Source organism: Salvelinus sp. IW2-2015, linkage group LG15, assembly GCF_002910315.2.
Source record: "Salvelinus sp. IW2-2015 linkage group LG15, ASM291031v2, whole genome shotgun sequence".
NCBI lineage: Eukaryota > Metazoa > Chordata > Actinopteri > Salmoniformes > Salmonidae > Salvelinus > Salvelinus sp. IW2-2015.
Window position 1 is genome coordinate 43,377,755 of NC_036855.1, and position 14,523 is coordinate 43,392,277.

General features: G+C 45.3%; 1 protein-coding gene across 5 annotated transcripts in view; it reads left to right on the top strand.

Moving 5' to 3' along the window:
• Positions 1 to 14,523, top strand: part of cfap77 (cilia and flagella associated protein 77) — a 76,273-nt gene that overhangs the window by 27,078 nt on the left and 34,672 nt on the right. For all 5 annotated transcript variants that reach the window (XM_024001101.2, XM_024001102.2, XM_070447156.1 and 2 more), the window contains exon 3: positions 12,524 to 12,623. In XM_024001101.2, coding sequence (XP_023856869.1) covers positions 12,524 to 12,623 — 100 coding nt within the window. The remainder of the gene's footprint in view (positions 1 to 12,523; positions 12,624 to 14,523) is intronic.

Consider the following 14,523-nt stretch of genomic DNA (forward strand, 5'->3'; position numbering starts at 1 on the left):
CAGGTTTTCTCCAGACGTGATGCTTGGCATTCAGGCTTCATCAGACCAGAGAATCTTGTTTCTCATGGTCTGAGAGTCCTTTAGGTGCCTTTTGGCAAACTCCAAGTGGGCTGTCATGTGCCTTACTGAGGAGTGGCTTCCATCTGGCCACTCTACCATAAAGGTCTGATTGGTGGAGTGTGGCAGAGATGGTTGTCCTTCGGAAGGTTCTCCCATCTCCACGGAGGAACTTTTGAGCTCTGTCAGAGTGACCATTGGATCTTTGGTCACCTCCTTGACCAAGGCCCTTCTCCCCCGATTGCTCAGTTTGGCCGGGCGGCCAGCTCTAGGAAGAGTCTTGTTGGTTCCAAACTTCTTCCATTTAAGAATGATGGTTTTTGGGGACCTTCAATGCTGCAGACATGTTTTTGGTACTCTTCCCCAGATCTGTGCCTCAACACAATCCTGTCTCAGAGCTCTATGGACAGTTCCTTCGACCTCATGGCTTGGTTTTTGCTCTGATATACAATGCCAACTGTGRGACCTTATATAGACAGGTGCCTTTCCAAATCATGTCCATTCAATTGAATTTACCACAGGTGGACTCCAATCAAGTTGTAGAAACATCTCAAGGATGATCAATGGATACAAGCTCAATTTCGAATCTCATAGCAAAGGGTCTGAATACTTACGTAAATAAGGTATTTATAAAAACCTGTTTTCGCTTTGTCATTATGGGGTATTATGGGGAAACATTTCTTTAATACATTTTTTAATAAGGCTGTAACTTAGCAAAATTTGGAAAAAGTGAAGGGGTATGAATACTTTCCGAATGCACTGTACCTCTGATCCAATCTTCGGGCTACCCAAGAGAAAATGCAGGCGAAAAAGAGGCAAGTGATCAGGCGTCCTGTTGAGAGTAAGGTGAAGGGATAACCGGCCACCACTTCCCTCCATTCTATTGTCCAATGTCACTTGATAAAAAGATGGATGACCTCCAATCGCGGATTTGCTATTAACAGGATTCTTGTAACTGCAATATTATAATTTTTTCAGAAACATGGCTTTCGAACAAGATACCCCCCATGGCTATCCAACTCGATGGATTCTCCATTCTCTGAGTGGACAGGTCATTGGATTCAGGGAAATTCAGAGGGGGAGGGGAATGTCTCTCTTCATCAACAACAGATGGTGTGCAGTGGAAGTCTCAACCTATTGTTCTCCAGTCTTGGAACACCTGATGGTCAAATGCCTTCTACCTCCCGATTTAGAGTTTTCATCTGTTATCGTGACTGCTGTATATATTACACCTCAGGACAACCGCAACAACAAGCTAGCACTTCAATTCTACATCACTAAGATTTTTCAAATTTTGTCATGGGGCAGAGATAAGAACATTTCAGTTTTTAAAGCTAATTCTCTGCAATACTACACATTTTGCCATAGGGTGGAGAGAAGTCTTTGCAGTTTTAAAGCACATTTCCTGCAATTCTTCACATTTTGCCATGATTTATGCCATGTTAATATGATATCTGAGTGAGAGTCATTGGGGGCCCCCTGGAGGTCAGGCACCTGGGCATGTGTCCTGCTTGCCCGGTTGGTATTCATCCATGATAACTACAACTTGAGATAGCTGGCTAAACTAACTTATCTAAACATTGTTAGCTGACATGGCTAACTAAGTGACTGTCAGTGACTGACATAACAAGAGAAAAACTGCTTATGAACAACAACATTTTGGGAATGCTTCTTGTGTATTCTACTATTCTACATGACATATGTGGTCCTTTGTACTTCAGGTGGTAGGGCATGGCACTTGTAACGCCAGGGTAGTGTGTTTGATTCCCGGGACCATGCATACGTAAAATGTAAGCACGCATGACTAAGTCGCTTTGGATAAAAGCGTCTGCTAAATGGCATATATTATAATTCTCACCGTAAGTTGAGAACCAGACTGAGTTCCTATTATTCTTTTTTTAAACATGTCTGCGACCCATGCATTAAGAAGAGGGCTTTAGACATTCAGAATGGTGGAAAAAATTATGCTGAGGGCAAATAGAGAGCCACTCTACAAATTATCACTAACCCAAACGGGTCTAATGTTCCAGTTTTCAGGGGAAATGGAAAGAGAGTCTGTGACACGACTTCCGCTTTTGGACGTGAACTCCATCTTAACTCCTCTATCCATCTTATCTCCTCCTCCACATTTTACTGGATTGGTTGAACAGCGCAAAAGGGATCCTCGCCCGACAGGTTTTTTTTCTTCTAGTCAAGACCAGTATGTAGGGTATCTAGTTTCAAGTATTTTTTTTTTACGCCTGCTAGGTTAGATTAATAATAGATAAAAATACAAAAAATGTTACCACTTCAAATAATTTCCCCCACTTCACTAGCAGCGAATTAAGGAAGTTCTGACGAGCATGACAAAGTTTGAGGATATCTTTTAACGAAAGTAAAGCACAGTAATGTAACGAGTAAAGTAGGAAGCCCAGGTTTCGATAGCTGATAAGATATAAATGTGTCCTGAAAAGAATGTGGATATTTGGTATTTTGAAAAGAATGTGGAGGTTTTTACTCAGCTGGTCTCAGATAGAAATTATGAGTCCTCATTGTCCAAGTCCAAGTCACGAACAAGAAAAAATGTATCAGAGACTGAGACACTATATGTGGTCTCGAGACCGGACTCGAGACCGGTCTCGAGTACAACAACACTGCTACAATGACTACCGCCCTGTAGCACTAACATCTGTAATYATGAAGTGTTTGAAAGGCTGGTCGTGGCACACATCACCTCCATCATCCCAAACACCCCTTTGCATACTGCCCCAACAGATCAACAGACAATGCAACCTCATTTGCACTCCACACTGCCCTCTCCCACCTGGACAACAGGAATACCTGTTTGAGAATGATGTTCCTCGATTACAACACAGCGTTCAACACCATAGTGCCCTCCAAGCTCGTCAACAAGCTCGGGACCCTGGGACTGAACACCTCCCTCTGCAACTGGATCCTTCTTGACGGGCCAACCCCAGGTGGTGAGAGTAGGCAACAACACCTCCGCCACACTGACCCTCAACAAGGGGGCCCCCCACGGGTGTGTGCTTAGCCCCCTCCTGTACTCCATATTTGCCCGCGGCTGTGTGGCCACGCAGGACTCCAACTCCATCATCAAGTTTGCTGACGACACAACGGTGTCTGATCACCAACATGATGAGACAGCCTAGAGGGAGGAGGTCAAAGAACTGGCAGTGTGGTGCCAGGACAACAACCTTTCCCTCAATGTCAGCAAGACCAAGGAGCTAATCATGGACTACAGGAAATGGGGGGGGGGGTTAGCTGGTTAACAATCACTCAAAAGGTGCAAAGTTAGAGCCCAACAAATAAGAGTTGGGTCTCAGCTTTTATAACCTTTGTCTACGTGGCAGTTTAGCAGATGTGTGTGATCATGATGGGAACCTAGCGTACAAACAAGTGATTCCAACAGTTTTGTTACTCCTTTCTGCTGATAGAATTGTTGCTACTGCTCAAGCACTCCTCGGTTCTCTTCATATCTCCACACAGCTGTGCCCTTGAAAGATACGAAAAGAACAGGATGGACCAAAACCTGGTCACTCTCTGACGGCCCTTTGTAATAGGCTGCGTGACTAAGTTACTCAAAAACAAGAGAGGAAAAACACAAGCTTCTTCTTACATGAGAGGCTCATACAGCGCATGTGCATAACAGAGTTCGTCATTTTTTCCACCATAGAACTTAACATGGTCTCACACCAGAAAAGTCATGAAGAAGGCACAGCAACACCTCTACTCCCTCAGCAGACTGAAAATATTTGGCATGGCCCCTCAGATACTCAGGAACTTTTACAGCTGCACCATTGAGAAGCATCCTGACTGGTTGTATCACCCTCTAGTATGGCAACCGTACCGCCTGTGGCCAGAAGGTCCTAGTGTGGACTGCTCACTGGGGCGAGCTCCCAGCCATCGTACATGCCAGGCAATGTCTGAGAAGGTCACGAAAAATTGCCAAAGACTCCAGCCACCTGAGACATGGACTGTTCTCCATACTGCCGTCCAGCAGGCGGTACTGGCACATAAAGGCTCAGACAAACGGACTCCTAAACATCTATCCCCTGGTCATAAGACTGTTAAATGGTTCAGAAATACTGCTGTCCCTCTCCCACAGAGTATCCACACTGCCCATCCACAGGTCTCTACCCACTCAGACAACCTAAGCTGCTGCTAAAATGATGATTGCCATTACCATTCGTATTTTTCTATTTATCCTGCTACTGGTCACTATTGCTCCTGTTTATAATGTATATATTACGATTAGTATATTACCATAAGTATTTACAGTGCACACCTGTCTACAAATCAAATCACATTTTATTTGTCACATACACATGGTTAGCAGATGTTAATGCGAGTGTAGCGAAATGCTTGTGCTTCTAGTTCCGACAATGCAGTAATAACCAACAAGTAATCTAACCTAACAATTCCACAACTACTACCTTATACACACAAGTGTAAAGGGATAAAGAATATGTACATAAATATATATGAATGAGTGATGGTACAGAACGGCATAGGCAAGATGCAGTAGATGGTATAGAGTACAAGTCTAATACATATGAGAGTGTAATGTAGGGTATGTAAACATAAAGTGGCATAGTTTAAAGTGGCTAGTGATACATGTATTACATAAAGATGGCAAGATGCAGTGGATGATATACAGTACAGTATATACATATAATATGAGATGAGTAATGTAGGGTATGTAAACATTATATTAAGTGGCATTGTTTAAAGTGGCTAGTGATACATTTTTACATAATTTCCATCAGTTCCCATTATTAAAGTGGCTGGAGTTGAGTCAGTATGTTGGCAGCGGCCACTAAATGTTAGTGGTGGCTGTTTAACAGTCTGATGGCCTTGAGATAGAAGCTGTTTTTCAGTCTCTCGGTCCCTGCTTTGATGCACCTGTACTGACCTCGCCTTCTGGATGATAGCGGGGTGAACAGGCAGTGGCTTGGTGGTTGTTTGTCCTTGATGATCTTTATGGCCTTCCTGTGACATCGGGTGGTGTAGGTGTCCTGGGAGGGCAGGTAGTTTGCCCCCGGTGATACGTTGTGCAGACCTCACTACCCTCTGGAGAGCCTTACGGTGCGGGCGGAGCAGTTGCCGTACCAGGGCGGTGATACAGCCCGACAGGATGCTCTCGATTGTGCATCTGTAGAAGTTTGTGAGTGCTTTTGGTGACAAGCCGAATTTCTTCAGCCTCCTGAGGTTGAAGAGGCGCTGTGCTGCGCTTTCTTACAACGCTGTCTGTGTGGGTGGACCAATTCAGTTTGTCCGTGATGTGTACACCGAGGAACTTAACTTTCCACCTTCTCCACTACTGTCCCGTTGATGTGGATAGGGGGGTGCTCCTTCTGCTGTTTCCTGAAGTCACAATCATCTCCTTTGTTTTGTTGACGTTGAGTGTGAGGTTATTTTCCTGACACCACACTCCGAGGGCCCTCACCTCCTCCCTGTAGGCCGTCTCGTCGTTGTTGGTAATCAAGCCTACCACTGTAGTGTCGTCCGCAAACTTGATGATTGAGTTGGAGCGTGCATGGCCACGCAGTCGTGGGTGAACAGGGAGTACAGGAGAGGGCTCAGTGTTGAGGATCAGCGGGGGGAGATGTTGTTACCTACCCTCACCACCTGGGGGGCGGCCCGTCAGGAAGTCCAGGACCCAGTTGCACAGGGCGGGGTCGAGACCCAGGGTCTCGAGCTTGATGACGAGTTTGGAGGGTACTATGGTGTTAAATGCTGAGCTGTAGTCGATGAACAGCATTCTCGCATAGGTATTCCTCTTGTCCGATGGGTTAGGGCAGTGTGCAGTGTGGTTGCGATTGCGTCGTCTGTGGACCTATTGGGTCGGTAAGCAAATTGGAGTGGGTCTAGGTGTCAGGTAGGGTGGAGGTGATATGGTCCTTGACTAGTCTCTCAAAGCACTTCATGATGACGGAAGTGAGTGCTACGGTGCGGTAGTCGTTTAGCTCAGTTACCTTAGCTTTTCTTGGGAACAGGAACAATGGTGGCCTCTTGAAGCATGTGGGAACAGCAGACTGGGATAAGGATTGATTGAATATGTCCGTAAACACACCAGCCAGCTGGTCTGCGCATGCTCTGAGGACGCGGCTGGGAATGCCGTCTGGGCCTGCAGCCTTGCGAGGGTTAACACGTTTAAATGTATTACTCACCTCTGCTGCAGTGAAGGAGAGCCCGCAGGTTTTGGTAGCGGGCCGTGTCAGTGGCACTGTATTGTCCTCAAAGCGAGCAAAAAAGCTATTTAGTCTGTCTGGGAGCAAGACATCCTGGTCCGCGACGGGGCTGGTTTTCTTTTTGTAATCCGTGATTGACTGTAGACCCTGCCACATACCTCTTGTGTCTGAGCTGTTGAATTGCGACTCTACTTTGTCTCTATACTGGGACTTAGCTTGTTTGATTGCCTTGCGGAGGGAATAGCTACACTGTTTGTATTCGGTCATGTTTCCGGTCACCTTGCCCTGGTTAAAAGCAGTGGTTCGCGCTTTCAGTTTCACACGAATGTTGCCATCAATCCACGGTTTCTGGTTTGGGAATGTTTTAATCGTTGCTGTGGGTACGACATCGTCAATGCACTTTCTAATGAACTCGCTCACCGAATCAACGTATTCGTAAATGTTGTTGTTGGATGCAATGCGGAACATATCCCAATCCACGTGATCGAAGCAGTCTTGAAGCGTGGAATCAGATTGGTCGGACCAGCGTTGAACAGACCTGAGCGCGGGAGCTTGCTGTTTTAGTTTCTGTTTGTAGGCTGGAAGCAACAAAATGGAGTCGTGGTCAGCTTTTCCGAAAGGAGGGCGGGGGAGGGCCTTATATGCGTCGCGGAAGTTAGTATAACAATGATCCAAGGTTTTACCAGCCCTGGTAGCACAATCGATATGCTAATAGAATTTAGGGAGTTTTGTTTTCAGATTAGCCTTGTTAAAATCCCCAGCTACGATGAATGCAGCCCCAGGGTGTGTGGTTTACAAAGAGTCAGATAAAGTTCGTTCAGGGCCATCGATGTGTCTGCTTGGGGGGGCATATATACGGCTGTGATTATAATYGAAGAGAATTCCCTTGGTAGATAATGCGGTGGACATTTGATTGTGAGGAATTCTAAATCTGGTGAACAGAATGACTTGAGTTCCTGTATGTTGTTATGATCACACCACGTCTCGTTGATCATAAGGCATACACCCCCGCCCCTCTTCTTACCAGAAAGATGTTTGTTTCTGTCGGCGCGATGCGTGAAGAAACCAGCTGGCTGCACCGACTCCGTTAGCGTCTCTCGAGTGAGCCATGTTTCCGTGAAGCAAAGAACGTTACAATCCCTGATGTCTCTCTGGAAAGTTACCCTTGCTCGGATTTCATCAACCTTATTGTCAAGAGACTGGACATTGGCGAGTAGTATGCTAGGGAGTGGAGCGCGATGTGCCCGTCTCCGAAGCCTGACCAGGAGACCGTTTCGTTTGCCCCTTTTACGGCGTCGTTGTTTAGGGTCACCGGCTGGGATCAGATCCATTGTATTGGGTGGAAGGCCAAACACAGGATCCGCTTCGGGAGAGTCATATTCCTGGTTGTAACGATGGTGAGTTGACATGGCTCTTATATTCAGTAGTTCCTCCCGACTGTATGTAATGAAACCTAAGATTACCTGGGGTAATCTTGTAAGGCCAATGTAAGGAATAACAGGTCCAACATAAGGTCCAACAGTTGACAGTGCATGTCAGAGCAAAAACTAAGCCATGAGGTCTATGGAATTGTCTGTAGAGCTCCAAGACAGGATTGTGTCGAGGGACAGATCTGGGTAAAGGTACCAAAAAACCTTCCAGAAGGACAACCATCTCTGCAGCACTCCACAGCTCAGGCCTTTATGGTAGAGTGGCCAGACGAAAGCCACTCCTCAGTAAAATGCACATGACAGCCCGCTGGAAGTTTGCCAAAAGGCACCAAAAGGACTCTCAAACCATGAGAAACAAGATTCTCTGGTCTAATGAAACCAAGATTGAACTCCTTGGCCTGGGCTCCCTGCCTGTGCCATTAAACCCCTACAACTCATCCAGAACGCCGCAGCCCGTCTGGTGTTCAACCTTCCCAAGTTCTCTCACGTCACCCCGCTCCTCCGCTCTCTCCACTGGCTTCCAGTTGAAGCTCGCATCCGCTACAAGACCATGGTGCTTGCCTACGGAGCTGTGAGGGGAACGGCACCTCCGTACCTTCAGGCTCTGATCAGGCCCTACACCCAAACAAGGGCACTGCGTTCATCCACCTCTGGCCTGCTCGCCTCCCTACCTCTGAGGAAGTACAGCTCCCGCTCAGCCCAGTCAAAACTGTTCGCTGCTCTGGCACCCCAATGGTGCAACAAACTCCCCCACGACGCCAGGTCAGCGGAGTCAATCACCACCTTCCGGAAACACCTGAAACCCCACCTCTTTAAGGAATACCTAGGATAGGATAAAGTAATCCTTCTAACCCTCCCCCCCCACCCCCCTTAAAAGAGTTAGATGCACTATTGTAAAGTGGTTGTTCCACTGGATATCATAAGGTGAATGCACCAACTTGTAAGTCGCTCTGCATAAGAGCGTCTGCTAAATGACTTAAATGTAAATGATAGGCAAATATTGTCACCCATCAGACTATTCTTGATTTAATCTTGGCTTTACATATACTAAATAAGAGAATGCCAAGAGTGTGCAAAGCTGTCATGAAGTTAAAGGGTGGCTACTTTGAAGAATCTAAAATCTAAAATATATTTTGATTTGTTTAGCACTTTTTGGTTACTACATGATGCCATATGTGTTATTTCATAGTCTTCACTGTTATTCTACAATGTAGAAAATAGTCAAATAAAAAAAAGTTGAACCCTGGAATGAGTAGGTGTGTCCAAGCTTTTGACTGGTCCTGTATGTGTGAAATTTGTTTTGATTTAGAATGGACTATTATCATGCATAGGGAAGCGCACAATTGGCCCAGCCGGGTAAATGTCATTGTAAATAAGAACGTGTTCTTAACTGACTTGCCTAGTTAAATAAAGGTTAAATAAAAAAAATATTTAAAAAATAAATAGTGTGCCATTTGGGACCATTGGGGTGTAATCCACATTTCATACATAGATGCTCAGGCAGGCTTTAAACGTGAGGTAATTTTCACAATGGTTATGCTGTGATTAACTATCTGGTAAAAGTGTTTCCATTGTATTCTAAATGAGACTTATGTTTTGAGTCATGCCATAGCTGAAAGCCAGGCTTCAAGCTAGCGATGCCATATTGTATCTGTGTGTTTCCGTTGCTGGCACAAGGTATTCGCTATAACCAAAGGATGTTTTTATCTGCCTACAAATCACACAAGACAGCATGAGTGGGGAAGCTTTCGTATGTGCTCATCTGTGTGACTGACGCGTGCTCAGAACCTCTGTTTCTGTCACTCAGTAAAGAGCCTGCAGATCATAGGTACATGTCATACACTTCAATGTGTTCAGGTAATGTGGAGTAGCAATCCCTCGCACCCTTCTCTCATCACCCTAGCTGGGGTTTGGATTTTCTCTTCCCGTCTTTGTGGAGAGATGATGAGACCTTAACTTAAAAGCAAGAACTTGAATGGAGAACTTTGAAACAAGACGACCAAAGCGCAGTACGACATCACCTATTGCTCGTTCCCCGCACCCCTGACTTCCACCCCCTTGGAGATTCTCTGAGCTACAGTGTAGAGATGGCAGACAGGTGGTATAAAGCCGCACCTCAATACTGGAGAAGAGGAGCTGCTTCATTCAGCCCCGTTTCTCTTAATCACCCTTCAATCCTGGGCTGTGTCCCAACTGGCCCCCTATTCCCTATTTGGTGCACTACTTTATAGAGGGAATAGGGTGCCATTTGGGACAGGGGGGGTCCGACGCCAGTTAACAGGGGGGTCCAACGCTACAGAACACGCTATAGAAATGCATTATGTAGAACAAACCTGATTTGTCTACCATGTAATATAATACGGGGATCGAGTCAGGTGCTCTATGCATTACATTTCCATCTGCACCGTTCTGAACATTTCACCTCTCTGTGTAGGCTACAGAAGCCAGTAAGAGACAAAGAACCACTCGACCACCATTGTGTCTTACTGCCGCTACTAAAACGCTCGCTCTTTTGAAACAAAACTCTCCATTTAAAAGGGTTGGTTAAATGTTTGTACCATATGACAATCAATGTCTTTCCAAAAATAATTTTGATCTTGTTTGGAATATTTTATGGAAATTAGTGCCTTTTAAGTACCTGGGATAATTAACAGTAATTTATACAGGTAGTGTCTTTCCACCTATTAACGTCTCTAAAGACTTACTGATAAAGTAGCTGACAATTGATCACTTCCACACAAGTCTGACATATTTGACGTTCTTGTTCGTGAGTTACTCCCAAGTGCTGTTCTTCTTGCGACTTTGGCATAGATTTTTTTTGAAATTCAAAATAAATATGAATGGTTTCAACAGTGAGGTTAGGAACTTTAAGGTCCTCAAGCTTTCCATGTTCGTTTCTGACAGCTTAGGGAATCTTCTGCATCTAGGAGCTCTTCAAAAATAGGCCTGGTGAGGAAGAAATTGTGGATTCCGAAGCTGGCTGATACTGTTGTAGCCTGGTCCCAGATCTGTTTGCCCCCCCCCCATTCCCAAAGCAAACGAACACGTCATAAGCCATGGCAAAAACGTTTTGAATTTCAGTAAATTAGCTGTAAAACTGCAAAATGTTTTTTCAGCATCATGGCAAAATGTGTCATAGTCACAAAGGCTCTCCGCACTGCCAAAGCGGACTCTTTCTCCTCTGTTCTCATCCTCCTAGATCTATCTGCTGCCTTACACCGTGAATCATCAAATTCTCCTCTCCACCCTCTCAGGGCTGGGCGTCACAGGCTCTGCACACTCTTGGATTRCATCCTACCTGGCAGACCGCTCCTACCAGGTGACATGGAGAGGATCTGTGTGTGCACCACGTACTCTCACTACTGGTGTCCCCCAGGACTTGGTTCTAGGCCTTCTCCTCTTCTCTCTATAAGTCATTCGGCTTCGTCATATCCTCACATGGTCTCTCCTATCATTGCTATGCGGATGACACTCAACTACTTTTCTCCTTCCCCCCTTCTGACACCCAGGTGGCGACAAGCATCTCTGCATCCCCGGCAGATATCTCAACTTGGAAGTCGGCCCACCACCTAAAGCTTAACCTTGACAAGACGGAGTTGCTCTTCCTCCTGGGGAAGGCCTGACCGTTCAATCACGGTTGGCAACTCCACAGTGTCGCCCTCCCAGCGTGCAAAGAACTTTGGCGTGACCCTGGACAACACACTGTCGTTCTCTGCAAACATAAAACCAGTGACTCGCTCCTGCAGTTTCATGCTCTACAACATCCGTAGAGTACGACCCTACCTCACACAGGAAGCAGCGCAGGTCCTAATCCAGGCACTTGTCCTTTCCCATCTGGACTACTGCAACTCGCTGTTGGCTGGGCTTCCCGCTTCTGCCATCAAACACCGGAAACTTATCCAGAACGCTGCAGCCCGCCTGGTTTTCCACCTTCCCAAGTTATCTCATGTCACCCCGCTCCTCTGCACACTCCACTGGCTTCCAGTCRAAGCTTACATCCACTACAACAACATGTCTACGGAGCAGCAAGGGGAACTGCCCCTCCCTACCTTCAGTCTATGCTCAAACCCTATGCCCCAACCCGAGCACTCCGTTCTGCTACCTCTGGTCTCTTGGCCTTCCCACCCCTACGGGAGGGCAACTCCTGCTCAGCCCAGTGCACGCTCTTCTCTATCCTGGCACCCCAATGGTGGAACCAGCTCCCCCTAGCTGTAACCAGCCCCCCCACACCTCCTAGCTCTGACTCTATTGATACTGTAGCCACTTTATTGAGGAACAATGTACCTTCTATGCCTGTGATATGTGGTTGTCCCATCTAGCTATCTTAAGATGAATGCACTAACTGTAAGTTGATCTGGATAAGAGTGTCTGCTAAATGATTAGCTATCAAACTGCACATTTTTCTCTCGGCCCCATGGCAATATGTGTAGAATTGTAGGGAATTAGCTTTAAAAGAGCAACATTTTCTCTCAGCCTTATAGCAAAATGTGTGAAAATGTCACCACTCTCACATTCATAGACAGCGCGATGGATGGACTAACCATCCATGGTATCGAAATGGAGTTTTAACCATAGAGATCCTATTCTAATTCCTAATTCTATGTTTTGAGGCTATACAGTGTTTGTTTTCATTTACATTGTTTACAAACTGGAGTAAAACCAGCTTATATTTTGGCTTCTGATGGGGTACAGCAGATGTACAAACTCATGAGACATTTATAAGTTATTCTCTTCAATAATTCATTGATATATACCATTAATTTATCAGTCCAAAAATGAATGTAGAAACCAAGGATTCTAGCTTTAAGGTGAATACTGTCCTGTTTTTCTGTCTGTTACCTACAGCCAGCGCTTGGGAAGACCAAGTCTAAAGGGTTGACATGTCTTGGACCTGACTTTGTGTACGGAACTGTTGCGACCATCCAGGACGGAGGAGTCTCAGAAGGTAGGGGGTGTGCAAAGTGTCCATCCTGCATCACTCAATTGGGTGTTAGTCTACACATTGGGGGTGACAAAATCATTACTATTATTATGAATCCTCCTTTGCATCCCTTGTGGTCCATTATTTTCTTTAACCCCAGACTTAGCATTGATAGGTGTGTGGAACCCCTCCACAGCACACAATAAAATTTAAAAAACATTTTTTACTGTTTAAAAAAACAGCACATGGTAAAAACGATCTTGGATATTATTCAGAGGTGTGTCTGTCAGGCACACACACGCTGAGTGCACTGGAGAGGGCTGGATTGTGACGGCCATGGCAGTGTCATATGGCCAACTATTTAATTACTTAGGGAATAGGGTGCCATTTGGGATACAACCCATGTGTCCCCATTACCGTCAGCCCTGATGTCATAGTGTGTTTGGCTGAGAAAGCATCCCCTCAGGCAGCCGGCCCTCCCTGTCACTCTTCCTCTTCTCACCAGCTAAACTGTGCATGTCCTCCTCCCTCTCCAGCTGGAGAATGATAATGATGCTCTTCCGTCAGCGGACAGACGCCGGGGAATGTCAAACTCTCTCCTGAACCCCCACCAAACCAACCCTTGAACCCCCCTCCAGGCCCTCGCCACTCACCCAGTGGAAATGTCTCCCGATTGAGCTCGACTGTCAATCGTGAGCCGCTCTAAGTGTTTAAACACTCAACTCTCTCAAATTAACCCCCCCCCCCTCTTAAATCTGTCACTACCCACTAGACAGAGAGCGCTCTTTTAAAAATGGCATAAAAAACTGAATTTCAATAATTGTGACAAGGATAACAAAGGCTCACTGTCAGCGACGGTGGTAACGACACCTGGGGAACACACCTCCATATTGTCACCGAGACAGAGATGACTGAGAGAGAGAGTCAAGCGTCTTATGGAGATGTCACCGTCTCGCAACTAATCAAAACCCCTCTGATGGAAATTGGTGTTGCAATGAGCTGCTTCACAGAGAACAGCCTTGTTCCAACTCTTTACACAGCTATAAATATTTCAGGAAAGACATTATCTACTGTACGTGAGCGATTGATCTATCTTTGCATAGATGTAGCCGTGTAGACGCCGCCCAGCTAGCACATGTGGTTCCTTTAAAGTTGTGGGAACATATGTTTTTGGATTTCTATTGGTTGTGGGATCCAAGCCAACGTTCTGAGAACAGAAGTGAAAATATCGTCTGTTCTGGGAACGTTTATTTTTAAGTTGCAGTGAGGTTCTGAGAAAGTTTTACTCTGGTTCCTTTAAAGTTCTCCTGTGAGGTTTTTTAAGTATTTTAATTTCACTGCTTGCTTATTTTGGGTCAACTTTTTGGAACTCCATGCACAGATAGGACACATTAATTGATTTCCTTAGGCATTAATCATGCAAACACATTTCTTTTTTATTGTGACACAGCATCAGTGAGATACAAACCTATGATTATCTGTTCTCTATCCATGGAATTAGTCCCCTGTGACACCAGTATCCATACATACCAGCTCCAGCTAGCATGTCATGTTTTTTTTACGCACACAAAGCTGTTCATTTTAGTCTATTCAAATAGCCCATTTCAAATGAAACAAGCACTCATTAAGATCAGGTGTGGCCAATTGTATGTATGGCCAACATCCCTGAACACACTTAACAAGATAGAGGATAGAGATAGTTTTGTCTTAACTTTCGCAAAACAATTTGAGAACATKACTTTAAATATAACCATGAGGAAACCTGTAAGAAACATTATGCTGAAGTACTGAAATTCCCACAGAAGAACGTTGTTTCTTAATGCTCTCTAAACTATTTGAGAACATTCCCAATGTCAAACCAGTTGGAGAACATTCCTAAAACATTAACAAAATGTAACCATGTTTGAACACTTAGGAAACTTTC